This window comes from Mobula hypostoma, chromosome 2 (genome assembly GCF_963921235.1).
Source record: "Mobula hypostoma chromosome 2, sMobHyp1.1, whole genome shotgun sequence".
NCBI classification, from domain to species: Eukaryota; Metazoa; Chordata; class Chondrichthyes; order Myliobatiformes; family Myliobatidae; genus Mobula; species Mobula hypostoma.
The window spans coordinates 2,302,278-2,330,008 of record NC_086098.1 but is presented as its reverse complement, the minus strand read 5'-3'; the positions used below and the strand labels follow the sequence as shown (position 1 = coordinate 2,330,008).

Here is a 27,731-nt window from a genome sequence, read left to right as displayed (position 1 = left end):
AAATGCGTGACAGTATGATTTTATCTTCAGAGTTGGTTCTCAGGGAAATGAGCCCAGCAAAAATTCTAATCGTCATGATATCTCACCACCTCCAGGTTTATTTTATTTATTTAATACCATAGCATGGTACCAAGCCCTTCTGACCCAGCAAGCCTGCGCCACCCAGTTATGGCCATGTGACCAATTAACCTGCTAATCCATATTTGTTTGGCACGAGAAACCAGCGCACCTGGAGGAAACCCATATGATCATTGGAGGATGTATAAAATCTCCACAAACAGTGACAGGAATTGAACAATGGTCACTGGTGCTGTAATTATGCTATGCAAACTGCTATACTACCTTGTCACCTTTGCATTTTGTGAACCCATTTCCAAAAAACAGGCATTCTCTTTTAACATTTTGAATAAATCCTAGTGGTGATTGTGATGATTGCAGTAATTTAATAATCTAGAACTGTTTTCTCTGCTAGAGGAAGATGTTGATGGGTGACCTTACAGGGAGTTACAAAATCATGAAGGCCACACATAGGACAGATAGCCTCATACTTCTCCCAGTGTCAGGGGTCTCAGATTAGAGATGTTTCTATGTTTCTAGAGATGATAATAGGTTTAATTTGTCAGTTCTGGAAAATTTTAAGGAGAGTATGGGACAAGATTTTCACATAGAGGATGATGGGTATGTGAAATGAGCTGCTAGCTGATACCATTACGTCAATATAATAGTAACAATTACAATGGTAATGTTATTATTGTTATTATTAGTAGTACTAGTAGTGGTAGTAGTATTACCTTACTCAGAGTTGGAGAAACAGAAAGGTTCCTTGTGCCAATACCGGACCATGTGGTTAACACATGTCAAAAATGCATAATAAAAGTCCAACAAATTCAAGATGGTAAATGCAGAAAATGCCAAGAGAAACCAGAAATAATCCAGCACATTACTCAGTGACCACTTTATTAGGTACACCTGTACACCTGCTCGCTGATGCGAATATCTAATCAGCCAATCAAGTGGCAGCAACTCGATGCACAAAAAGCGTGCCGATGTGGTCAAGAGATTCAGTTGTTGTTCAGACCAAACATCAGAATGGGGAAGAAACGTGATCTAAGTGACTTTGCCCGTGGAATGATTGTTGGTGCTAGATGGACTGATTTGAGTATTTCAGAAATTGTTTATCTCCCGGGATTTTCACAAACAACAGTCTTTAGAGTTTACGGAGAATGGTGTGAAAAACAAAAAAAAAACAATCCAGTGAGCAGCCTTGTTGAAGAGAGAGATCAGAGGAGAATAGCCAGACTGCTTCAAGCTGACAGGAAGGGGACTAACTCAAATAACCAGGCATTACCACAGTGATGTGCATAAGAACATAAGAAATAGGAGCAGGAGTAGGCCATCCAGCCCATCAAACCTACTCCATCATTTAATAAGATCCTGGCTGATCTGTCCATGGACTCATCTCCACCTACCTGCCTTTTCCCCATAACCCTTAATTCCCCTACTATGCAAAAATATGTTTTGTCTTAAATATATTTACTGAGGTAGCCTCCACTGCTTCATTGGGCAGAGAATTCCACAGATTCACCACTCTCTGGGAAAAGCAGTACTTCCTCATCTCCATTCTAAATCTAAACCACCCCTCCCCGAACCTTGAGACTATGTGCCCTAGTTCTAGTCTCACCTACCTGTGGAAACAACTTTCCTGCCTCTATCTTATCTATCCCTTCCATAATTTTATATGTTTCCATAAGATCTTCTCTCATTCTTCTGAACTCCAGCGAATACAGTCCCAGGCGACTCAATCTCTCCTCATAATCTGACCCCTCATCTTTGAAACAATTTGGTGAACCTCCTCTGCACCACCTCCAAAGCCTGTAGATCCTTCCTCAAGTAAGGAGACCAGAACTGCAGGCAGTACACCAGGTACGACCTCACCATTTGCCCTGTACATTTGCAGCATAACCCTCTTGTCCTTAAATTCAATCCCTCTAGCAATAAAGGCCAACATTCCATCTGCCTTCTTGATAGCCTGCTGCACCTGCAAACCAACCTTTTGTGATTCATGCACAAGCACTCCCAAGTCCCTCTGCATAGCAGCATGCTACAATTTTTTACCATTTAAATAATAACCTGCTTTTTCATTTTTCCATCCAAAGTGGATGGCCTCGCATTAACCAACTTTGTACTCCATCTGCCAGACCCTTGCCCACTCCCTTAAGCTATCTATATCTCTCTGTAGCTCTTCTGTACCTTCTGTGCAACTTACTTTTCCACTCAATTTAGTGTCATCAGCAAACTTAGATACACTACACTCGGTCCCCTCTTCCAGATCATTAACGTATATTGTGAACAGTTGCGGGCCCAGCACTGACCCCTGTGGCACACCGCTCACCACTGATTGCCAACTAGAATAAAATCCATGTATCCCAACTCTCTGCTTTCTATCAGTGAACCAATCCTCTATCCATGCTAATACGTGCTAATTCTTATCTTATAGATAAGTCTTTTATGTAGCACCTTATTGAACACATTCTGGAAATCCAAGTAAATAGCATCCATCTGTTCCCCTTTATCCACTGCACTCATTATATCCTCAAATAACTTCAGTTAGTATCCATGCTGCATCTACCTGATGGATGATGAGAGGCATTGATCATGAGGCTTTTTCCCAGGGCTGAATTGGCTGGCATGCGAGGGCATAGTTTTAAGGTGCTTCGAAGTAGGTACAGAGGAGATGTCAGGGGTAGGTTTTTTACACAGAAAGTGGTGAGCGCGTGGATTGGGCTGCCGGTGACAGTGGTGGAGGCGGATATGATAGGGTCTTTTAAGAGACTCCTGGGCGGGTACATGGAGCTTAGAAAAATAGAGGGCTATGTGTAACCCTAGGTAATTTCTAAGGTAAGATCATGTTCGGCACAGCTTTGTGGGCCGAAGGGCCTGTATTGTGCTGTAGGTTTTATATGTTTCTATGATTCCATGTTTCTATTTCTTTCCAGATGCCTCGCTGTTTATTCTTTAATGATAGCTTCAACTATTTTCCTAGATGTTAAACTAACAGGCCTGTAGTTACCTGCCTTTTGCCTACATCCTTTTTTGAACAGTGGTGTGACATTCACCGTCTTCCAATCTGCCAGTACCTGCTCAGAGTCCAGAGATTTTTGGTAAATCATCACCAAAGCCTCTACTATAGCTTCTGTCATTTCTTTCAGTACACTGAGATGCGTTCCATCAGGACTAGGGGACTTGTCTATCTTCATGCCCACAAGTTTGCTCAGCACTACCTTTTTAGTGGTGTGCTGAAGAGCATCTCTGAATGCACAACATGTCAAATCTTGAAGTGGATGGGCTACAGCAGCTGGAGACCACAAGCGTTGTACTGCTGCCACAAAGATGGCAAGTTTCATGACAGATGCTGGTGCTGGTGATATTAAACCTGGTTCCGATTCTGACATGCACTTTATGAGGTATGTCCTGTACTGTACCTCGTCCAGTGGCTACTGTGTGTATTTTCACATCAGAATCAGAGTCAGGTTTAATATCACTGGCATATGTCATGTGACTTGATGTTTTATGGCAATACATAAAAATAAAAACTATGATTTGCAGTACGTATAAATAAAAAAGTATGTTAAATTTAATATGTAGTGTATAATAGAAGCTTATCACTATCTTTGTGTTTTCTTCCTTGTAAATTCAATACAGTGACCAAACAAAAAATGTGACCAAATTATCTCTTTTCTCACACAGAGCGTGCTAAATATAAATACTTCACTACCAAATTTTATCCAGTGACAGTAATGGATCTCAAATGTCTAATCCCTTCTGTTTAAAAAGTGTGTTTTTGTAAAGTGCCTTGTTTATGTCTGCTCTGCTGAACGAATGATAAATGGAATCTCGACTAAACACTTGTTAATACCTCCCTTGATCTATATTTTATATAATTCCTGTTTTATAGTTTCATTCAAAGCTAAATCTCTTGCAAATATTGTCTGTATTATGAGGGATCCATTTTGCACACGATTTAAATGCAGAAGTGCTTTTTGCCATGATACTCTTGGCATTAATGGCAATTGGTGACATCATGCAATTGTGGGAATCTGTCAATCACCAAGACCATCTCTGCAGTTTCAATGTAATTTTCACTCCAATTAAATGCATATTATACTATTGGTCAATATCACATTCTTCAGGAATATTGTGATACACCAATTTCTGACGAGGTTATTGACAAGTGCTAAGTAATTTCCCATTACTGCATTCCCTCTATTCTACGTTCAGAATTCAGAAAAAGAATATTCATTACAAAGAGTCATGAATATCCTGGTAATAAAATATCTAAAGAAACATTATTTACGCAACTTTTAAAATATGCAACTAAAAATAATTGCCCTAGTAGTTCCTGAGCGAATCCTTATATTCAGTACCATAGATCTTTATACGTTATGGCAAAGAATGATATTTTTCTTGAACATGGGGTTGAGAATGAAAAGAAGTCAGCTACGATGGAATGGTGGAGCAGACTCGATGGGCTGAATGGCCTAATTCTGCTCCTATGTCTTATGGTCTTATGAATAAAAATAGTTCCTCAGTTTCTTGGATTGTTCGCTTGAACAAGTTTTGCTAGAGCAATACATCTCCTTTATTTATTTATTGTAAAGTTATTCCAACTGTACAATGTTTAAAATTGTATGAAGCTGATCAGACAGAAAATGTGTATTTTTTGGGTCATTTTGTTCAAAGCAGGTACAAATACTCTGCCAACTGTTCTGTACAGATTTAAAATACACCACTTTTACATCCGTAATTTTCCAAGCTGAATGGCAGAGTTAATGTATGAGGAGTGTTTGATGGCTCTGGGCCTGTACAAATGGAATTTAGAAGAATTGGAGGGAATCTATTGAAACCTATTGGCTCCTCCTACTTCCTCCAAACTAAAGGTGTAGCTATGGGCACCCGTATGGGTCCTAGCTATGCCTGCCTTTTTGTTGGCTTTGTGGAACAATCTATGTTCCAAACCTATTCTAGTATCTGTCCCCCACTTTTCCTTCACTACATCGACGACTGCATTGGCGCTGCTTCCTGCACGCATGCAGAGCTCGTTGACTTTATTAACTTTGCCTCCAACTTTCACCCTGCCCTCAAGTTTACCTGGTCCATTTCCGATACCTCCCTCCCCTTTCTAGATCTTTCTGTCTCTATCTCTGGAGACAGCTCTGATGTCTATTATAAGCCTACTGACTCTCACAGCTATCTGTACTATTCCTCTTCTCACCCCATCTCTTGCAAAAATGCCATCCCCTTCTCGCAATTCCTCCGTCTCCGCCACATCTGCTCTCAGGATGAGGCTTTTCATTCCAGGACGAAGGAGATGTCCTCCTTTTTTAAAGAAAGGGGCTTCCCTTCCTCCACCATCAACTCTGCTCTCAAACTTATCTCCCCCATTTCACCCACATCTGCTCTCACTCCATCCTCCCGCCACCCCACTAGGAATAAGGTTCCCCTTGTCCTCACCTACCAACCCCCCAGCCTCCGGGTCCAACATATTATTCTCCGTAACTTCCGCCACCTCCAACGGGATCCCACCACTAAGCACATCTTTCCCTCCCCACCTCTCTCTGCTTTCCGCAGGGATCACTCCCTACGCAACTCCCTTGTCCATTCATCCCCCCCATCCCTCCCCACCAATCTCCCTCCTGGCACTTATCCTTGTAAGCGGAACAAGTGCTACACATGCCCTTACACTTCCTCCCTTACCACCATTCAGGGCCCCAGACAGTCCTTCCAGGTGAGGCGACACTTCACCTGTGAGTCGGCTGGAGTGATATACTGCGTCCGGTGCTCCCGATGTGGCCTTCTATATATTGAGGAGACCCGACACAGACTGGGAGACCGCTTTGCTGAACATCTACGCTCTGTCCACCAGAGAAAGCAGGATCTCCCAGTGGCCACACATTTTAATTCCACGTCCCATTCCCATTCTGATATGTCTGTCCATGGCCTCCTCTACTGTAAAGATGAAGCCACACTCAGGTTGGAGGAACAACACCTTATATTCCGTCTGGGTAGCCTACAACCTGATGGCATGAACATTGACTTCTCAAACTTCCGCTAATGCCCCACCTCCCCCTTGTACCCCATCCGTTATTTATTTATATACACACATTCTTTCCCTCTCTCTCCTTTTTCTCCCTCTGTCCCTCTCACTATACCTCTTGCCCATCCTCTGGGTTCCCCCGCCCCTTCCTTCTCCCTGGGCCTCCTGTCCCATGATCCTCTCATATCCCTTTTGCCAATCACCTGTCCAGCTCTTGGCTCCATCCCTCCCCCTCCTATCTTCTCCTATCATTTCAGATCTCCCCCTCCCCCTCCCACTTTCAAATCCTGACGAAGGGTCTCGGCCTGAAACGTCGACTGCACCTCTTCCTAGAGATGCTGCCTGGCCTGCTGCACTCACCAACATTGTTTATATGTGTGTGTTTTGCTAAATTAAAACTATTTTCAGGCCTTTGTAGATGTTTTCAAAATTAAGCTGGATACTTAGATGCAAGTGTATAAAAAGAAAAGATGTAAATGGTTGAAGTTTGCTAAGAAAGTGAGTGTTAAAGTTCAATCTGTTTTCCTTGTGCAGCCCTGATCTAAGCTGGAGAGATGTGCAACACCTGATTGCAAAAACTGCAAAGATACCCAACCCTTTGCAAGCTGGCTGGCACGTCAATGGCGGAGGTTATCATGTCCACCACAGGTACCTGAATCGTTATTTATGTTAGAATGTAAACAATTGATACTTCGATTAATTTTATTCAGCAATGCCTATTGCTTGATATTTTTTACAATTACTTTGTTTTGTGAAGCCTTCTGAAATGTCCAGATAATGTGGTTTATTGCGGTGTGACGACCGCAGTCTGGAATATGTTAACAGTCTGAAGAAAATCTGAATGTTACGTTCTGTAACTGGTCTTGTCTGGTTGTCTGCCGGTGATTAGTGGTGTTCTGCAGGTGTCGATGCTGGAACCACATCTTCTTCACGTTATTTGTCAATGATTCGGATGATGCAACTGATGGCTTTGTGGCCAAGTTTGCGGATGAAAGGAAGACAGCTAGTGTTGAGGAAGCAGGGAGTCTGCAGAAGAACTTAGACAGATTGAGAGAATGGGCAAAGAAGTGGCAGATAGAATGTAATGTGAGGAAGTGTATGATCATGCACTTTGGTAGAAGGAATAAAGGCATATAAAATCTGAGATGCCAAGGGACTTGGGAGTCCTTGTGCATGATTCCCTGAAGGTTGAGTCAGTGTTAAGGAATTCTGTGTATTTAATGTATCAGTGGTATTTGAGCAATGTTGAATATATGTTGTTTGATCAGATATTCTTTGTTGATTATGGTTATTTGTATGAAGTGCATAAACAGCATAGGTCAGCATAACACCATGTCATACAGGCACGTTTTGCTTAAAATAAAAACAAATGCATTTGAGCTCCCTTGTTTTCTATTAAATTAGTTTTTATGTTTTGGAGTTACAAAACATGACTAAGAAGTTTTAAATGAACCCGTGACAGCTACCTACCTACTGCAAGACATTTGAGTTGAAAAAAAAGTGCAGCAGGAACTGTTGAATAAAAAAAAGCATTACATGTGCTTCTTCGAGGAGAGGAGGAAGCCTTCAAATTTTTTAAAAGGCAGACAATGGAAGAATTCATGAGTTCATAAACAATGAGTACTGGGTGACAATAATCATAAAAGCAGCAGAAATAGCTAGCTACATCAGGAAGATTTGTAGACACACTCTGTATAACCGAGTTATATAGTGATCACTGTGTTAGGTATACCCATACACCTGTTCATTAAAACAAGTATCCAATCAACCAGTCATATATACATATATATAGTATATAAGGAACAATGAATGAAGCATACAAGATCTCTCACTTTCTCTCTGCTCCTCTCCTCTCAATACCTCTCCCTCTGCCTCTCCCCACCTCTGTCTGTCCCTCAATCTTTCTGTTGCTCCCTCTCCTCCCCATCCCTCTCTCCCTCTCTCTCACCATCCCTCACCCATCAGGTCATCTCGACAATCTCTCTCCCTCATGGCTCTTGGCTTTTCTCTCTGGGCTGCATTTTTTGCCTCTTTCTTTAAATTTATACTTTGGTTCTCCCATTTCAAGCTTGCTCTTTCTTCATCTGATCTTCCATGAATGCACTCTCTCTTCTCCTGCTACCACTCCCTTCACCCACCTTCTTTGTCATTCTCTCACACTTCAACACAACGTGCCCTTTTTCCTTCCCCAGTCCTTTCTCTGAACTTCCTTCTCTTCTCATTCAACTTTGTTCCATCCACACTCTCTCTTTCTTCCAATACATCCTCTCCCTTTCCCTGTTCTTTTAGGCATCTCTGAGTCAAATAGATTGCAATGTTTACTGGCACAACTGAGTAACTATGTCAAAAAAGATTATTTTCTATTTGACTGGAATTTCAAATGCTATTTACTGCACATGTTAAGCATTGTTCCTAATTAAAGACAGAGCGTCATTACTTGACAATGTGTCTCCGAAAGAGTCTGTTGTAGTAAAAGTTTGTAAATCACAGGATACCAATCTAATGGCATGAGCAATGACTTCTCCTTCCATATTTTTTTCCTTTTTTTTCTTTTCTCCTCCCCTTCCCTTTTCTTCTATTCCCCACTTACCTTTTCTCCTCACTTGGCTATTGTCTTCTTCTTCCATTTCGCCCATAGTCCATTGTCGTCTCCTGTCAGATTCCCACCCACCTGCTTCACTTATCACCCTCCGGCTATCCTCCTTCCCCTCCCCCACCTTCTTAATCTGGCGTCTCCCCGCTTCCTCCCCAGTCCTGATAAAGGGCCTCAGCCTGGAACATCAACTGCTTGTTCATTTCTGTAGGTGCTGTCTGACCTGACATGCTGAGTTCCTCCAGCATGTTGTGTGGGTTGCTCCAGCTAACTTTAACTGTTGGTCCAGGAGGTTTAGAATTTGCAGTTCTGCAATTAGATTGTTTCTTAAATTAAGGAAAATAAGTAACAAAAGATTATGCTTCAAAAACTGTGACAACATTGGCATTAGAAAGTTTTACAAAATGTCACAGTCACCATTAGTGTCAGATGGAATAAGTTTTAGTCACAAAATAAAAGAAATCTATTAAATTCTGTTTATGGGTGATTACTGTACCATTGGTTCCAATGCAAACTATTGATAAACTCCACAAACATATGCAAAACGGTGCTTCTTTAAAATCGTGTTAATTCTCATATTCTCAATATATGATATTAATTTCTGGAAGAAGTTTCAGTCAATTGAATTCTGTTTTCTATTTCTCACATTCTGATCGTCATAATCCATTTGAGAAGAATAGTATGTATGTGATTAGATTAGATTAGATTAGATTAGATTCAACTTTATTGTCATTGTGCCGAGTACAGGTACAAAGCCAATGAAATGCATTTAGCATCTGACCAGAAATGCAAAGAATAGTGTTACTTACAAAATAACTGTGAATAAAAAGTAAATGCTACAGCACACAAATATAAAAGTACTGAGACAGTACAATACGGATGCAATACTGCTTAGTGCTGTGATGTGAGGTTCAGCAATGTCACAGCCTCAGGGAAGAAGCTCTTCCTGTGCCTGCTGGCGCGGGAGCGGAGACTCCTGTAGCATCTACTGGATGGGAGGAGAGTAAAAAGTCCATGGTTAGGGTGAGATGCATCCTTGATAATGCTTTTCGCCCTGCCCAGGCAGCGTTTACGGTAGATATTCTCAATGGTGGGCAATTGGGTGCCAATAATCCACTGGGCAGTTTTCACCACACACTGGGGTGCTTTGCGGTCCGATACGGGACAATTGCCACACCACACTGAGATGCAGTTGGTGAGTATGCTCTCAATGGTACAGGGGTAAAAGTCCGTCAGTATCCTGGGACAGAGGTGAGCTTTATTCACGCTCCGCAGGAAATAAAGGCGCTGTTGTGCCTTTTTGATCAGGATGGAGGAGTTCAGGGACCAGGTGAGATCATCAGAAATGTGGACGCTAAGGAATCTGAAGCTTGATACACACTCCACTACAGCTCCGTTGATGTAGATGGGGACGTGAGTGTGACTCCTGGCATGCCTGAAGTCCACAATGATCTCTTTGGTTTTCTGGGTGTTAAGGGCCAGATTGTTGTCGGCCCACCACGCAGTCAGGTGCTGGACCTCATCCCTGTAGGCCGTCTCGTCATCCCCTCTGATCAGACCAACCACCATAGTGTCGTCTGCAAACTTGATAATGGAGTTAGAACCATGTACAGGAACACAGTCATAGGTGAAAAGGGAGTACAAACCAGGGCTCAGCACACAGCCTTGAGGCATGCCGGTGTTCAGGGTGAGAGTGGAGGAGGAGGGGTTATCTAACTTAACTGATTGGGGTCTGTTAGTCAGAAAGTCCAAAGTCCAAATGGTAATGTGGACGTGAACAAGAGCACGTCCACATCACCACTTCAGGTTTTGAAGGGAGACCCTGAATAACAAAGCTATGAATACCTATTACTGGTCATGGATAGTATCACGGCTATAGAAAGGGAGGACACTGCAGAGGAAGTGTCCACTGAGTCGGTGTGGGTGGAAGTCAGAAATAGGAAGGGATCAATCACTGTGCTGGGAGTAATCTATAGGCCCCCAAATAGCCCTCGGGACACCGAGGAGCAGGTAAGCAGGCAGATTTTAGAATGGTGCAGGAAATACAGTGTTGTAGTTATGCGTGATTTCAACTTCCCTCATATTGACTGGCACCTCCTGACTGCAAGGGGGATAGATGGGGCTGAATTTGTCAGGTGTGTTCAAGAAGGATTCCTGACACAGTGTGTGGATCGGCCGACGAGAGGAGAGGCCATACTGGATCTAGTTCTGGGTAATGAACCTGGTCAGGTGGCAGACGTCTTGGTGGGGGAGCATTTTGGTGAGAGTGACCACGACTCCCTTAGCTTCAGCATAGCTATGGAAAGGATAAAACAGACAAAATGGGAAAGTGCTTAACTGGGGAAGGGCTAACTATGAAGGGATGAGGCAGGAACTAGCGAGAGTAAATTGGAAACAGATGTTCAAGGGTGAAAGCACAGAAGTAATGTGGAGGAAGTTTAGGGACCACTTTTGCTGAGTTCAGGATAGGTTTGTCCCACTGAGACAAGGAAAAAATGGTAGGAAAAGGGAACCGTGGCTGACGAAACACGTGAGGCAACTTGTCAAGAGGAAGGAGGAAGCATATGCAGGCTCGAAGGGCCGAATGGCCTACTCCTGCACCTATTTTCTATGTTTCTATGTTTCTATGTTAGATATAAGAAGCAGGAAGCAGGAGGGGCTCATGAGAAATATAGGGTAGCCAGGAAGGAGCTTAATAAAGGACTTAGGAGAGCTCAAAGGGGGCATGAGAAGGCCTTGGCATGTAGGATTAAGGAGAACTCCAAGGCGTTCTATGCATATGTGAAGAACAGAAGGATGACAAGAATGAAAGTGGGCTAAAGGATAAAGAAGGCAACATGTGCTTGGAGGTGGAGGAGGTTGGGGAGTCCTAAATGAATATTTTGCTTCAGTATTCACAAGTGAAAAGGACCTTGATCAGGGTGAGGTCGAAATAGAACAGGCCTGTGTGCTGGCCAATGTGGAGATTAAGGAAGAAGAAGTGTTGGATCTTCTCAAAAACATCAAGATTGATAAATCCCCACGGCCAGACGTGATATACCCCAGGTTGCTGTGGGAAGTGAGAGAAGAGATTGCTGGAGCAGTAGCTATGATCTTTGAATCCTCTTTGGCTGCAGGGGAGGTGCTGGAGGATTGGAGAATGGCAAATGTAGTTCCCTTGTTTAAAAAAAGGTAATAGGGAGAATCCTGGGAACTATAGACCAGTGAGTCTTATGCCAGTGGTCTGCAAACTATTGGAAAGGATTCTTAAGAATAGGATCTACGAGCACTTGGAGAAGTACAGTCTACTCAAGGATAGTCAACATGGCTTTGTGAAGGGAAGGTTGTGCCTCACGAGCCTAATTTAGTTTTTTGAAGAGGAAACAAAAGAAATTGATGAGGGTAGGGTGGTAGATGTGGTCTACATGGATTTTAACAAGGCATTTAACAAGGTCCCCCACGAGAGACTCATCCAGAAAGTCATAGGGCATGGGATCAGTGGAATCTTGTGTGTTTGGATAAAAAATTGGCTTACAAGAAGAAAGCAGAGGGTAGTAGTGGAAGGAAAGTATTCTGCCTGGAGGTCGGTGCCTAGTGGAGTGCCGTAAGGATCTGTCCTGGGACCCCTGCTCTTTGTGATTTTTAGAAATGACCTGGATGAAGAGGCGGATAGATGGGTGAGTAAGTTTGCGGATGACACAAAGATTGGAGGAGTTGTGGATGGAGCTGTAGGTTGTCGAAGGTTACAAGAGGATATAGACAGGATGCAGGGTTGGGCAGAAAAGTGGCAGATGGAGTTCAATCCGGATAAGTGTGAGGTGATGCATTTTGGAAGGACAAACTAGAAGGCTGAGTACAGGGTTAATGGTCGATTACTTAAGAGTGTGGATGAACAGCGGGACCTTAAGATTCAAATCTATACATCCCTCAAGGTCGCGCACAGGTTGCTAGGATAGTTAAGAAGGCCTATGGGATGCTAGGCTTCATTATTAGGGGGATTGAGTTCAAGAGTAGAGAGGTCATGTTGCAACTCTACAAATCTCTGGTGAGACCACACTTAGAGTATTGTGTTCAGTTTGGTCACCTAATTATAGGAAGGATGTGGAAGCTATAGAGAGGGTGCAGAGGAGATTTACCAGGATGTTGCCTGGATTGGAAAACAAGTCTTATGAAGCAAGGTTAGCAAAGCTGGGACTTTTCTTTTTGGAGCATAAAAGGATGAGAGGGGACTTGATAGAGGTCTACAAGATTATGAGAGGCATAGATAGGGTGGATAGCCAGTACCTGTTTCCCAGGGCACGAACAGCAAACATCAGAGGGCATATGTGCAAAGTTAAGGGAGGGAAGTTCAGGGAAGACATCAGGGGTAAGTTTTTTACACAGTGTTGTGGGTGCCTGGAATGACTTGCCAGGGATGGTGGTGGAGGCTAAAACATTAGGGGTATTTAAGAGCCTCTTGGACAGGCACATGGATGAATGAAAATTAGAGGGTTAGTGGCTAGTGTGGGTTCAGTATGTTTATTTTAAAGGAATATATGGGTCGGCATAACATCGAGGGCCAAAGGTCCCATACTGTGCTGTAGTATTCTAGTGTCTAGTGTCTATTATTTACTTGCCTCCTACAACAACTGTAGGCCATATCTCGGGTAATGATGAGTTTGAGTACAGAGAGGAAATTAAGAACCTGGTGGCATGGTACGAAGACAATAACCTATCCCTCAACAGCAGCAAGATGAAGGAATTGGTTGTTGACTTCAAAAGGAGTAGCGGACCGCACAATCCAATTTACATCGGTGGTACGCAAGTGGAACAGGTCAGAAGCTTTAAGTTCCTTGGGGTCAATATCACAAATGACCTGACTTGGTCCAACCAAGCAGAGTTCACCGCCAAGAAGGCCCACCAGCGCCTTTACTTCCTGAGAAAACTAAAGAAATTTGGCCTGTCCCCTAAAACCCTCATGAATTTTTATTGATGCACCGTAGAAAGCATTCTTCTAGGGCGCATCACAACCTGGTATGGAAGTTGTCCTGTCCAAGACCGGAAGAAGCTGCAGAAGATCGTGAACACGGCGCAGCAAATCACACAAACCAATCTTCTGTCACTTTACACCGCACGCTGTCGGAGCAGTGCTGCCAAGATAATCAAGGACACGGCCCACCCATCCAACACACTTTCCGTCCCTCTTCCCTCCGGGAGAAGGCTCAGGAGCTTGAAGACTCGTACGGCCAGATTTGGGAACAGCTTCTTTCCAACTGTGATAAGACTGCTGAACGGATCCTGACCCGGATCTGGGCCGTACCCTCCAAATATCCGGACCTGCCTCTCGGTTTTTTTGCACTACTTTACTTTCCATTTTTCTATTTTCTATTTTCTATTTATGATTTATGATTTAAATTATTAATATTTACTAATTTTTACTATTTTTAATATTTAATATTTGTAATCCAGGGAGCGGAAAGCGCAGAAACAAATATCGCTGTGATGATTGTATGTTCTAGTATCAATTGTTTGGCGACCATAAGGTATAAAGTATGAAGTATTATTAAAGATGGAGCCATTGAGTTCATGGACCATTCTGAAATCTGATGGCAGAGGGGATGAAGCTGTTTCTAAAACGTGCAGTGTGTGTTTTCCAGTTCCTGTACATCATTCTTGATGGTAGCAAATAGAAGAGGGTATACCCTGGATGGTGAAGGTCTTTAATGATGGATGTTGCTACCTTATTTCACCACCTCTTGAAGCTGTTCTCGATAGCGAGGGAGGGTTGTGCAGGTGATGGAGGTGGCTGAGCCTACATTGCTCTGTACCTTTTCCAATCATCTGTATTGGAGCCTCCATACCAGTTGGCGATGCACCCAGTTAGAATGCTCTCCACGGTATATCTGTAGACATTTTCAACAGTCTGTGGTGTCAAACCAAATCTCCTCAAAGTCCTAATGAAATGTAGCCTCTGTTGTCCTTAGTAGGAGTCCTTGCAGGTTCACCATCTGAATAAGTGTATGCTGCTCTGCATGCTTTCATCTTTAACCTGAGTTTTGCATGGAGCCAGGAGATGTTCAGTAGCAATGGATGGAATTTGCTCTCCTTGGCCTCAATCCACAAGGAGAACAAAATAGCTCTTAAATGTCTGTGTGCCTGATACAAGCCATTTACCTTCATCATTGTGGATCAATATAATTTAATCGTCTCAACACATTTACAGAGGAATAAACAAGCCTACATGGTATCAATTTGAGACTTTTATTAAGTAACAGAGATCTAAACAGATTTAAAAAACATGGGTAACAGAAGTGAAACATTATATTTGACTTGTTAATCGTACTTGGCTGTGTGTTTTTTTTGAGATATTTAACACCTTTTCCACTGAAAGGTGTGTAAAGTCATAACACATTTCCTACATCAGGGCGAACAGCCAATGGTGTGCGCTGAATCAATCTGTGTACAAAAGGCCACAGACATGATTAAAAGCTGTTTGACGAAACACAGACGTGATGCAAAAATTATATCAATTCAAGCTCACTTTGTCCCTTTAAAGCAATCAGTGTGTTTTGAAGAAGTGCATCAGCATTTATTCCCCTCCATAGATGCTGCCCGACCTGCTGAGTTCATCCAGCATCTTGTGTTTTCCCTTGAGAGGGGTCTTAACGTGTTTTTAAACCTCTAGGAAACATGCTTGTTTACCCTGAACACCTTAAATACGATAGATTTACCCATCTGGGGAGATCAGACATGTTACAATGTAGTGAGAATTCTAATCTGTTCCTCAAAACAGGAAGTGAGGTAGACCAATTTCTCCACAGAATTGCAAATATATGTAACCGGGTGACCGTCAAATCGTATTCAATATCGTTAAAAGTGTACTTAGGCATCCATCCAGGTAATGCTAGAATAGTTGTCTGTGCCTTTAAGTGGAGATGGTGAAGTCATTACGTACTCACGGGATAGTGGGGAGACGAAGCTGGTGGAGCTTTGGGATTAAGTTCCTCCCAGAGATACTGGGCATGGTGAGGAATGGTGAGTATTAATTGATGATATCCATGTGAATTTGTTTGTGCTTGTTGGCGAATCGAGAGTATTGGTAATTTGGAATATTTTACATGTGGATGCTTTAGATTTTCACGAGCGAAGGCATTGGCGTTGGACAGCATGGCTTGCACAACATTCCTTACTGGCCAAGTAGGTCAGTCTTCCTGTAATTTAACTACCAGGTAATATCTTGTAAAATTTGTGCCAAGGTGTACCTTTTGTCTAACTTTATTGTATCATGACTGATTGTGAATGTAACAGTGTAACGTGAATGTTTAGTCGCTGTTCGGAAGTTCAGCACGTGTGTACCAACATTTTCGCTGCTATGTATAAGGTACAGGGTTGGACACAAGGGTGTGGATCGAAAGTTAAACTGAGATTGTAACGGCAAGAACTGGTTGTAAATTCATTTGTTCTGTCTTGAGACCCTCTTCCGGCACTAAAACATCTAAAACAGATAAAGGAATTAAAACCCAAAAAAGTATTTGTTGTACTTTTCCCCAGGCTACAAAATATATATTACTACAAATTAAAAACCATTAAGAGATTCTGAAAATGAATAATTATTCATCCACACTCATCAAACAAAAATTAGTGGGGGGGGGCATAAATATTGGGTTAGAAGGGAAACATTTATAAGGGAACCGGGGAAGGGGAAACATCTTCACCCAGAAAGTATGCAAGAAGAATTGGAAATGGAACTGAAATTAGTTTACTATTGGTTTACACGTGGATCTACTTGTGGGCTCATTAGGCTGGAGGGCATCAATGATGGTTGCTTCCTTCTATATACTTCTGTTTTGCCAAGAAGGTGACAATTTCACACACTACAATAGCTTTCTTTCAGGTATCAGCTGACCTGATTCTGCATATTCTGTCAAATTATTCAGTAAAATTTCCCAGTGCAATTTTTCCACTAAGCCCACATTACAGTGCTGTATATTGCAATGACAACCTACCAGTGACCGTCGTGTCAGTATACTTCTGTTGTAGAGATTATCACTGTTTAACTTAATCCACGCCTTCCTATTTACACTTTCCTTTTAATAAAACAGGCCGCTTTGGAATCAGAATCAGGTTTGAGATCACTGTCATATATCATAACATTTGTTGTTTTGTGGTAGCAGTACCTTGCAAACAATAAAATATTTTTTTATTAAATAATTAGTACAAAAAGAGCACCAAAACAGTGAGGTGGTTCATTATCCATTCAAAATTCTGATGGCAGAAGAGAAGATGCTGACCTATCGTACGTGACTTATCAGCGGCGTCACCAGAGCTCTACGAATAAAATAAAAGTACAGAAGGGCTAAGCGGAGCGGCAATTGTCGGGAGTAGCCCAGTGGCAAGGATAGAGGCGACAGGCTTTGGCTCAAAGGAGGCTTCGACTTGGAAGAGACGTCGGCTCAGTGTAAAGTGTCTGCTGAGGTTTCCTTTTTGATCTTTTTTTCTCTCTTACTGTACCATTTAAATGGCTGTGGTGTGTTCTTCGTGCTGGATGTTGGAGAACTGGGAGACCCAGAGTCTCCCGGGGAACTACATCTGCGTGAAGTGCATCCGGCTGCAGCTCCTTGAAGACCGTGTTAGGGATCTGGAGCAGCAGCTGGATGACCTTCGGCTTGTACGGGAGAGCGAGGATATAATTGATCGAAGTTACAGAGAAGTAGTCACCCCAAAGTTGCAGGAGGCGAGTAGCTGGGTGACCATCAAGAGAAATGGAAATAGGCAGTTAGAGCAGAGCACCCCTGTGGCCATTCCCCTCAAAAACAAGTATATCGCTTTGGGTACTTTTGTTGGGGATGACCTCCCGGGAGAATTCTACGGTGACCGGGTTGCAGGCACTGAGCATGGGTCCGTGGTGCAGAATGGAACGAAAGAGAAGAGAGGAGCAGTAGTGATGGAGGACTCAATAGTGAGGGGAACAGACAGGAGATTCTGTGGATGTGAATGGGACACCCGGATGGTATGTTGCCTCCCGGGTGCCAGGGTCAGGGATGTCTCAGATCACGTCCACTACATTTCAGAGAGGGAGGTGGGGCAGCCAGATATTTTGATACATATTGGTACTAATGACATAGGAAGGAAAAGCAAAGAGGTCCTGAAGAGAGAATTTAGAGAGCTAGGTAGAAAGCAGAGAAGCAGGACCTCCTGTGTAGTAATTTCTGGATTGCTGTCTGTACCATGTGCCAGTGAGGGTGAAAACAGGATGATTTGGCAGATAAATGAGTGGCTGAGAAGCTGGTGCAGGGGGCAGGGCTTCCGGTTCTTGGATCATTGGAATCTCTTCTGGGGGAGGTATAACCCGTTCAAAAGTGATGGTTTACACCTGAACCCGAGGGGGACCAATATTCTTGCGGGCAGGTTTGTTAGAGCTGTTGGGAGGGTTTAAATTAACTTGGCAGGGGGCTGGGAACTGGAGTGAAGGGACTCAGGTTAGGATGGGTGGTAAAAAAGTAAAGATGACGTGCAGTCAGATTGTCAGGAAGGGCAGGCAGGTGATGGGACATAGTTCAGCCCAACAGGCTGAGTAACAAATCATTAGGGATGCAGACTGGGAAGGGATAGCAAATATGGTACTCAAGGTGTTGTATCTAAATGCACATAGTATAAGAAATAAGGTGGATGATCTTATTGCAGTGTTACAGGTTGCCAGGTATGATGTTGTGACCATCACTGAAAGATGGTTGTAGTTGGGAGCTGAATGTCCAAGGTTACACAATGTATCAGAGGGATAGGAAGGTAGGCAGAGGGGGTGGTGTGGCTCTACTGGTAAAGAATGGCATCAAATCAGTAGAAAGATGTGACATAGGATCAGAAGATGTTGAATACTTGAGGGTTGAGTTTTGAAATTGCAAGGGTAAAAGGATATTGATGGCATTTATATACAGGTCTCCCAACAGTGGCTGGGAGGTGAACCACAGGTTGCAACAGGAAATAGATAAGGCAAGTCAAAAGGGCAATGTTATAGTAGTCATGGGAATTTTAACGTGCAGGTCAACTGGGAAAATTCGGTTGGTAATGGACCTCAAGTGAGTGAGTTTGTTGAATTCCTAAGAGATAGATTTTTAGAGCAGTTTATTGTTGAGCCTACTGGGGAATGAGCTGGATTGGGTGTTACGTAATGAACTGGAGGCAATTAGGGAGCTTAAGGTAAAAGAACCTTTAGGAACCAACGATCACAATATGATTGTGTTCGACTTGAAATTTCATAGGGAGAAAGTAAAGTCTGATGTAGCAGTATTTCAGTGGAGTAAGGGAAATTCCAGTGGTATGAGAGAGGAGTTGGCTAAAGTAAATTGGAAGGAGCTGCTGGCAGGGATGTCAGCAGAGCAGCAATGACGTGCGTTTCTGGGAAAAATTAGGAAGGTGCAGGACATGTGTATTCTAAAAATGAAGAATAACTCAAATGGTAAAATAGTACAACCGTGGCTGACAAGGGAAGTCAAAGCTATTGTAAAAGCAAAAGAGAGGGCATACAACAAAGCAAAAAATAGTGGGAAGATAGAGAACTGGGATGTTTTTAAAAATCTACAGAGAGCAACTAAAAAGATTATTAGAAGGGAAAAGATGAACTATGACAGCAAGCTAGCAAATGATATCAAAGTGGATAGTAAAAGTTTTTTCAAGTATGTTAAAAATAAATGCGAGATGAGAGTGGATATGGGACTGCTAGAAAATGAGGCAGGAGAAATAATAACAGGGGACAAGGAGATAGCTGCCAAACTAAATTAGTATTTTGCATCAAACTTCACTGTGGAAGACACTAGCAGTGTGCCTGATGTTGTAGTGTGTGAAGGAAGAGAAGTGGGTGCAGTTACTGTTACAAGAGAGAAGGTGCTCAAAAAGCTGAAAGACTTAAAGGTAGATAAGTCATCCGGACCAGAGGAACTGCACCCTAAGGTTCTGAAAGCGATAGCGTTAGAGATTGTGGTGGCATTAGAAATTATCTTTCAAAAATCTTTGCACTCTGGCATGGTGCCAGAGGACTGGAAAATTGCAAGTGTCACTCCACTCTTTAAGAAAGGAGGAAGGCAGCAGAAAGGAAATTATAGACCAGTTACCCTGACCTCAGTGGTTGGGAAAGTGTTAGAGTCAATTGTTAAGGATGAGGTGATGGTGTACTTGGTGACACAGGACAAAATTGTACAGTCTGCATGGTTTCCTTCAGGAAAAATTCTGTCTGACGAACCTATTGGAATTCTTTGAGGAGATTACAAGTAAGATATATAAAGGGGATGCAATGGATGTCGTATATTTGGATTTTCAGAAGGCCTTTGACAAGGTGCCATACATGAGGCTGCTTACCAGGTTAAGAGCCCATGGTATTACAGGAAAGTACTAACATTGGCTGTTTGGTAGGAGGCAGTGAGTGGGAATATTTCCCTCGGGATGAATAAAGTATGACTATGAATAAAAGGATCCTTTTCTGGTTGGCTGCTAAGTGGTGTTCCAGAGGGGTCGGTGATGGGACTGCTGCCTTTTATGCTGTATATAAATGTTGAGATGATGGTATAGATGGTTTTGTTGCCAAGTTTGCAGATGATAAGAAGATTGGTGGAGGGGCAGATAGTCTTGAGGAAACAGGGTTGGACGCAGAAGGACTTAGACAGATAAGGAGAATGCAAGAAAGTGGCAAATGAAATACAATGTTGAAAAATGCATGGTCATGTACCTAAGTGTGCAGACTATTTTCTAAATGGGGAGAAAATCCAGGAATCTGAGATGCAAAGGGACTTGGGAGTTCTTGTGCAGAATATCTTGAAGGTTAACTTGCAAGTTCAGTCAGTAGTGAGAAAGGGAAGTGCAATGTTATCATTCATTTCAAGAGGTCTAGAATATAAGAGCAGGCACTGGTGAGACCTCACTTTGAGTATTGTGAAAAGTTTTGGGCCCCTCATCTGGGAAAAGCTGTGCTGGCATTGGAGAGGGTTCACAAGGATGATTCCGGAATGAAAGGGTAACCATACGAGGAACGTTTGATGGCTTTGGGTCTGTACCTGCTGGAATTCAGAAGGATGAGGGGCATCTTATTGCAACCTTTCGAATGTTGAAAGGCCTAGACAAGATAGATGTGAAAAGGATGTTTCCCATACTGGAATGTCTAGGATAAGAGGGTACAGCCTCAGGATAGAGGGGCGACCTTTCAAAACAGAGATGCGGAGAAATCTCTTTAGCCGAAAGGTGGTGAATTTGTGGAATTTGTTGCCATATGCAGCTGTGGAGGCTAGGTGGTTGGGCCTATTTAAGGCAGAGATTGATAGGTTCTTGATTGGCCATGGCATCAAAGGTTACGGGGAGAAGGCCAGGAAATGGGGTTGACGAGGAGAAAAAAAAAGGATCAGCCATGATTAAATGGTGGAGCAGACTTGATGGGCCAGATGGCCTAAATCTGTTTCTATGTCTAATGATGTTACGGTTTAAGCTGTCTCTAAAATGTTGAGTGTGTGTCCTCAGACTCCTGTACCCCTGATGGTAGGAATAAGAAGAGAGCATGTCAGCCTGCCCCGGGTGGTGGGAGTCCTTAATGATGGATGCCTAATTTTTGAGGCACCTCCTTTTGAAGATGCCCTCGATGCTGGGGAAACAAGTGCCCGTGATGGAGCTGACTGCATTTACAACTTTTGTACCTTTCCCCGATTGTGTTAGTTGGTCCCTCCATTCCAGGCTATGATACACCCAGTTAGAGTGCTCTCAATGGTACGTCTGTAGAAATTTGTCAGTCTTTGGTGACAAACCAATTCTCTTCAAACTCTCAGTGAAGTACAGCTGCTGATGGTGGCTGTATTTCATGACAATCCTCTAAGATAGTGCTGGAAAGTAGCAACTCTGTGTGTGTGTGTGCGTGCATTTATTTTGATAGATTTTTGCTGTTTGTCAAATGTCAAAATGCTCCTCTAACTGAGACATAGCAGTGAAGATGATTCACCAGCAGTTATAGAGGGTCGCCATTGTTGTGTGGTGATTATCTACTACCGCTTGGGCGATGGAGATGGGAGTTCAATTCTGGAGTTTATACATCTCCCTGTGACCACATGGGTTTCCTCTGAATGCTCCTGTTTCCTCCCCCAGTCCATAGACATACTAGTTAGTAAGTGAACTGCACTCACTTCTCTTTCCTCACACCCTTCAACATTTGGCACACTGCCGATGTCTTCCATAATGAGGACTGATGCAAAATGCTCATTTAATTCATCTGTCACCTCCTTGATCCCCAGTATTATTTCTCCAGCCTCATTTTCTGGCCATCCAATATCCACTCTCATCTCTCTTTTATTTTTTATATACTTGAAAAAGTCTTTTTCTATCTATCTTGATATTGTTTGCTAAGTTGCTTTCATCAGTTATCTTTTCTGACCTAATGATTCTTTTATTTGCTGTCTATAGGTTTTTAAAAGCTTGCCAGTCCTCTATCTTCCTGCTATTTTTTGCCTCTCTTTTGATTTGTTGGGCAGTTGCTGGATGGTTGCCGGGCACTTGCTAGGTGGTGTAACTTGTTGGACTAGAATGGTCTGTTCTGTGCTGTATCTTTAAATACAGCTTAAAAATTTTTTTTTTGGAAATGTCTAATGGTAAACTCTTCAATACAATTGAACAGAACTTTTCATGGGATGCTATCTTCAAAATAAAACAGTTTCCATTTAATACCTAGTCAACAATGGTCTGTGCTTTTTTCTGGGTGTATTTTTGTCTTTTTGAAAAGATCTATAATTTGCAAAATCAGGTCTATAGAATTAAATAAAAATCATAAAAGTAACATGAGACCTGCAAGTATTAAAATAAATTTGAATGTGAATTATGAAGCTGGCACAGGAACTGTGACACCTGGACAGGATAGAAGAAAATTTGGCACGTATCTCATTTTAGCTGTGATTAACATTCGCTCTTTAACTTTTGCTCGAGTTTCTGTTTTAAATCTAGAGTCATTTCCGACATGCCAAAGCATCCACTGCAGTTCAAAATGAGAACAATGCTACATGTAGCAATTAGATTTGCTACAATCAGAGCACAAAATGCCAAAAAAAAAACTCAGCAAGTCAGAATAGGGTTGAGAGGGATAATAAATTGCCACAGTAATGTAGTGGTTAGTGTGATGCTATTACAGCTGGAGGCGTTAGTGTTCAGAATTCAATTCCAGCACAGAGTTTGTACATTCTCCCTGTGACTGTGTAGATTTCCTCTGCTTGCTCCAGATTCCTCCCTCAATCCACTGGAAGCTGGACCAGGGCAATTTGCCATCCATCTCATTACACCACACAGGGATTTGGGCTATATTATTACTTATTCTCCCTTTGTGACTGTGTTTTTTTCTATTTACACTGCATGCTATGATTAGTGTATTGTGTGCTGTTGGTGCTGTGTTTTGCACCTTTGTCTGCAGAGGAATGCTCTTTCATTCGGCTATATTCATGTGTGGTTGATGATAATTAACCTTTAACCTGAAATGTTTTTAGATGAAGTGTTTATTTGGCACTCACAAGCTGACAGCCTTTGGAGTCACCCTGGAGAGAGGCTCTCTGACCCAACATTACATCACATTTTTTATGCTAAAGAACAAACATAAAAGCAGGAGACTTCTACAGTTATAGTGCATTCATACTACTTCATTTGTTTCAGATACCTAGATCTCACACCAAAACTCAAAACACCCTAAACTGAATGTTATTCATTGCAGTCTCTGGGCTGCATTCATGCATATGCAGACATCTCAGGTTTCCTGGTTTGCATTTGACCCCAAGGACACCATTGTTGTGAGCTGCATTTTAAATTCAATCTACAATCCATATTCAGATTTGAAGACTGGTTGCACTTGAAATTAATATTTGCCATAATCCATAACTCCAGAATACTCCCTAAGGGTAATGAATTAATCTGTACGAACAACATGTAAGACAAGTTTTTCACAGTACCTCAGTACATGTTACAATCATAAATCTGTCCAATAATCCATTCCAGTGCTCATCCGTGATGTATAGTCTCAATGCAGAACATTGGTGATTGCAAATCATTGGTGATTTATTCCACACCTTCTGAGACCCTCCAGCAGACTGTTTTTGTTTCAGCTCTGGGCAGCGGATGTGGACCAGAGAAAGGTTGAGGTTGGATGATGCAAACTGAACAGTGGGAGAAATGGAAATACATGTTGGGATAAGTATCCTGGGTGACAATGCTTCTGAATTCTATGTGAATAAATGGATTATAATGCAAAGCAGTCTGATAGTACGGAACTGTTCTGTATTACAGCAAGTAATTATATATCTGTAAAAACACTCGAGAAGTTTGCTTTCAACTAACCAACCTCCTTCACTCCTTCCTTGCTAACCAACCTCCTTCAGAAGAAAGTGAAAAAAAACCTCAAAAGTCTTCAAAGGCTGGGAGAATGGTAACTCACATACTAATTCAAAGGTTCAGTTCTCGTGTTCATTACAATTTTCTTTGAAGGTTCTCTCCTCTTTCATGAAAGTGTGCAGTCAGCCAAGCATCTTGAGTGTTCAAATGAGACGTGGGTGTTAAGGAGTTTACTGAACCTCAGTACGATGTTCATCAACATAAATAAATGGCTGAAGCCTGAGAAAGAGCCCTGCTGAAATACGGAGTGTGTGTGTCTCTGTCTCTGTGTCTTTGTGTCTACGGCTACGTGTCTGTGTGCATATCTGCCAAAGAATAATGAACAAAAAGGATTGGTGCACATGGAATAAATAAAACAAAAATCAAAGTTTAACATTTGTGTAGAATTTCAGTAAGGTGCATCATTTTTAAGTGATTGGAAGAAAGTATGGGGGGGGATGTCAGAGATAAGATGGTTAAACAGAGAGTGATGGCTACTTGTAGTGTCATGCTGGGGCTGGTGATAGAGGCTGTTACATTAGGGTTATTTAAGAAATCCTTAGATAGGTGCATGGATGATGGAGAAATGGAGGGCTACTGTATGTGCATGGTAACGGTTAGACTGATCTCAGAGTTAAAAGCTTGGTACTGTGGGACGAAGGGCCTGTACTATGTAATGTTCCATCTTCTGTGTTTCAATGATTTAGAATAAATAGACAATTTAAGATTTTACGGACTTCTATATCACCAAGAGTCTCTAAAGCTCATTGTATTCATACAAGTTGTGTAACAGAGAGGAGACCCTCCACTGGTTGGAGTTGACGTTGGACACTTTGTCCCAGATCCGCAGAAAAATCAGTCAACATCCAGGTCAGAACAGTATGATATGGAGAGCAAGCTGCTGCCCACGTGGCAAGCTTCCCCTCTCCAGACAGCTGATGAATTGAAAGGAATGGCAGATACCGACACCGTTTGGCACCAACGACATCACAGGTGTTACCAGTCAACGTTGAACTCAAAGTAGGACTGCTTTAGGGACTCCAGCTCCAGATTTTTCCCTTGGGGTTTACTCCCGAAGCCTTCCCCATGAGTGGGTACAGCCACAAGGCAGCAAAAGTTTGAGATGAGAGCTTTCCTTTCTCCTAGATGAGCTGCGCCCATCTGCCTGAATCAAAGGAATGGAAGCTAAAGCCTATGATCCCCTCACAATTAGGTATAACGTTTCCATGAAGTAAACTTTGTCAATGCTTCCACCTATCACAGAGATGAGCAGCCTTTGAAAGCTTCTTATTGTAAAGAAATAGAAACATAGAAAACCAACAGCATAATACAGGCCCTTCGGCCCACAAAGTTGTGCCAAACATGTCCCTATGATTTGCTCATGTTCAAATCGATTTGTTCTCTCAATCTTCTTCCTACCTCACGTGTGATCAGATATTAACTTCATTAAAACTGAGTGGATCTTTCTGACTTTTCTTTGGGATGGTTTGAGTATCTCAGAAACTGCTGATCTCCTGGAATTTTCACATACAACTGACTCTCAGGTTTACGCAGAATGGTGTGAAAAACGAAAGAACCATCCAGTGAGCATCAATTCCTTGTGCAAAAACACCTTTTTAATGAGAGAGGTCAGCAGAGAATGGCCAGACTGGTTTAAACTGACAGAAGTGTGACAGTAACTGAAATAACCATGTGTTAGAACGGTGGTTTGCAGAAGAGCATCTCTGAAATGCACAACATGTTAAACCTTGAAGTTGATGGGCTGCAGCAGCTGAAGACCGTGAACATACAGTACATAGGAAGGACCTTATAAAGTGGGCACTGAGTGTATGTTTTCTGTTTTGGTTTAGAGACTCTCATATGATTATTGATGCATGGTAATCATAATTATTAACTGCTGTTAATGTTATTTGTAATGTCTTTAGTTCCTTCTACATTATTGTTCAGTAAAGCAAAGGAAGTTCTTAACAAACATCCATATTTGATGGTGTTCATTTAACTAGCAAATGCAGCTCATACAATAGCGTGTCAAAGGTCATCCTAACCACATGTACACAGTTCCTAAAACTGTATACACAAACAATGTATTTTAACATTTGCCCGTTAGAAATCGCCAATAAATCTAATGAATGGGAATACATACTAGCTCTTATTTCCTCCAGTTATTGTTGTTTAAGACGTTTTCTCTTCACAGTTGGGCTCAGAGAGACACGGACTGTTTCCAAGGTCAATACAGTCACCAAAGATGTCTTAATGTGTTTAAGCGAACTGTTGTTGCTTAAAACCGATGGAAACAACACTGACTGTGGTCGGAAGCACCCACGGAGGTCACCTCGGAGGAAGCACGGGTGTAGAGCGGGGTTACAAGTGCATTTAAGGAAACAGGCTTTTAAACTCCCTACACTGACTATCTTGCTGGCGAACGTGCAGTCTTCGGTGAATAAAATCGATGATCTCAGAGCTAGGGTGCTGAATCAAAGGGACATTAGGATCGCGTGGGTCCTTTGTTTCACATTATCCTGGTTAACCCCTTCCGTACCGGATGCAGCGATCCAGATCGTTGGGTTTACTATACACCGTCAGGATAGATCTATAGAGTCTCTCAAAAGCAATATGCTTCATGATCAACTCTTGGTGCACAAATATATCAGCGCTGTCTCAATTCTGCTCACCAGACCTGGAATATCTAGCAGTAAAGTTCTGTCCTTTTTACCTACCACAGGAGTTCTCTGGGGTCAGTTTGGTAGCAGTTTACCTTCCACCTCAGGCCAATGTCAAGCAGGCTTTAGATGATCTGAGCACTGGGATCAACATGCACGAAACAGTGCACCCTAACACCTTCACCATCGTTTTGGAATATTTTAACCAGGCCAGTCTGAAAAAATCACTAAGCAATTATTATCAACAGACCACTTGCAATACCAGAGGAAACAACACACGGGACCATTACTACACCACCATCAGGAATGCCTACCGTGCTATTTCACACTCTCACTTCGGGAAGTCTGATCACCTGGCTGTACTTTTCCTCCCTGAATATAGACAGAGACTGAAGACTACAGCACCAGCAGTGAGGACCAAGAAGATATGGACAAGGGAAGCACAGGAGCACCTACAGGACTGCTTTGAATTGGTGGACTGGACTGAATTCAGGGATTCAGCTTCGAACCTGGATGAGTACGCTGCAGTTACCAACTTCATTAAAACCTGTGTGGATGAGTGTGTGCCCACAAAGACTTGCTGTACATTCCCAAACCAAAAGCCGTGGATGAACCAGGAGGTATGTCATCAGTTGAAGGCCAGATCTGTGGCACTCAAGTCTGATAACCCAGGCCTGTACCAGAAAACCAGGTATGATTTGTGAAGGACTATTTCAAGGGTGAAGGGACAATTTTGAACGAGGTTGAAAGCGACATTGGATGCACGGCAACTCTGGCAGGGCAGGGTCTGCAAGACATTGCTTCCTACAAAGCAAAACCCAATAGCACGAATGGTAGCGATGCCTCACCACCAGATGAACTCAATGCCTTCTATGCATGCTTTGAAAGGGAGAACACAACTACAGCTGTGATGATCCCTGCTAGACCTAATGACCCTGTGATCTCCGTCTCAGAGGCCGATGTTAGACTGCCTTTAAAGAGAGTGAACCCCTGTAAAGTCCCGATGGAATACCTGGTAAGGCTCTGAAAACCTGTGCCAACCAACTAGTAGGAG

At 42.5% G+C, this 27,731-nt stretch overlaps 1 protein-coding gene across 1 annotated transcript in view; it reads left to right on the top strand.

Annotated features, from left to right (window-relative positions):
• LOC134337788 (PC3-like endoprotease variant B) overlaps positions 1 to 27,731 on the top strand; it is a 941,886-nt gene that overhangs the window by 236,938 nt on the left and 677,217 nt on the right. Inside the window, exon 5 of the mRNA XM_063033034.1 lies at positions 6,629 to 6,742. Coding sequence (XP_062889104.1) covers positions 6,629 to 6,742 — 114 coding nt within the window. The remainder of the gene's footprint in view (positions 1 to 6,628; positions 6,743 to 27,731) is intronic.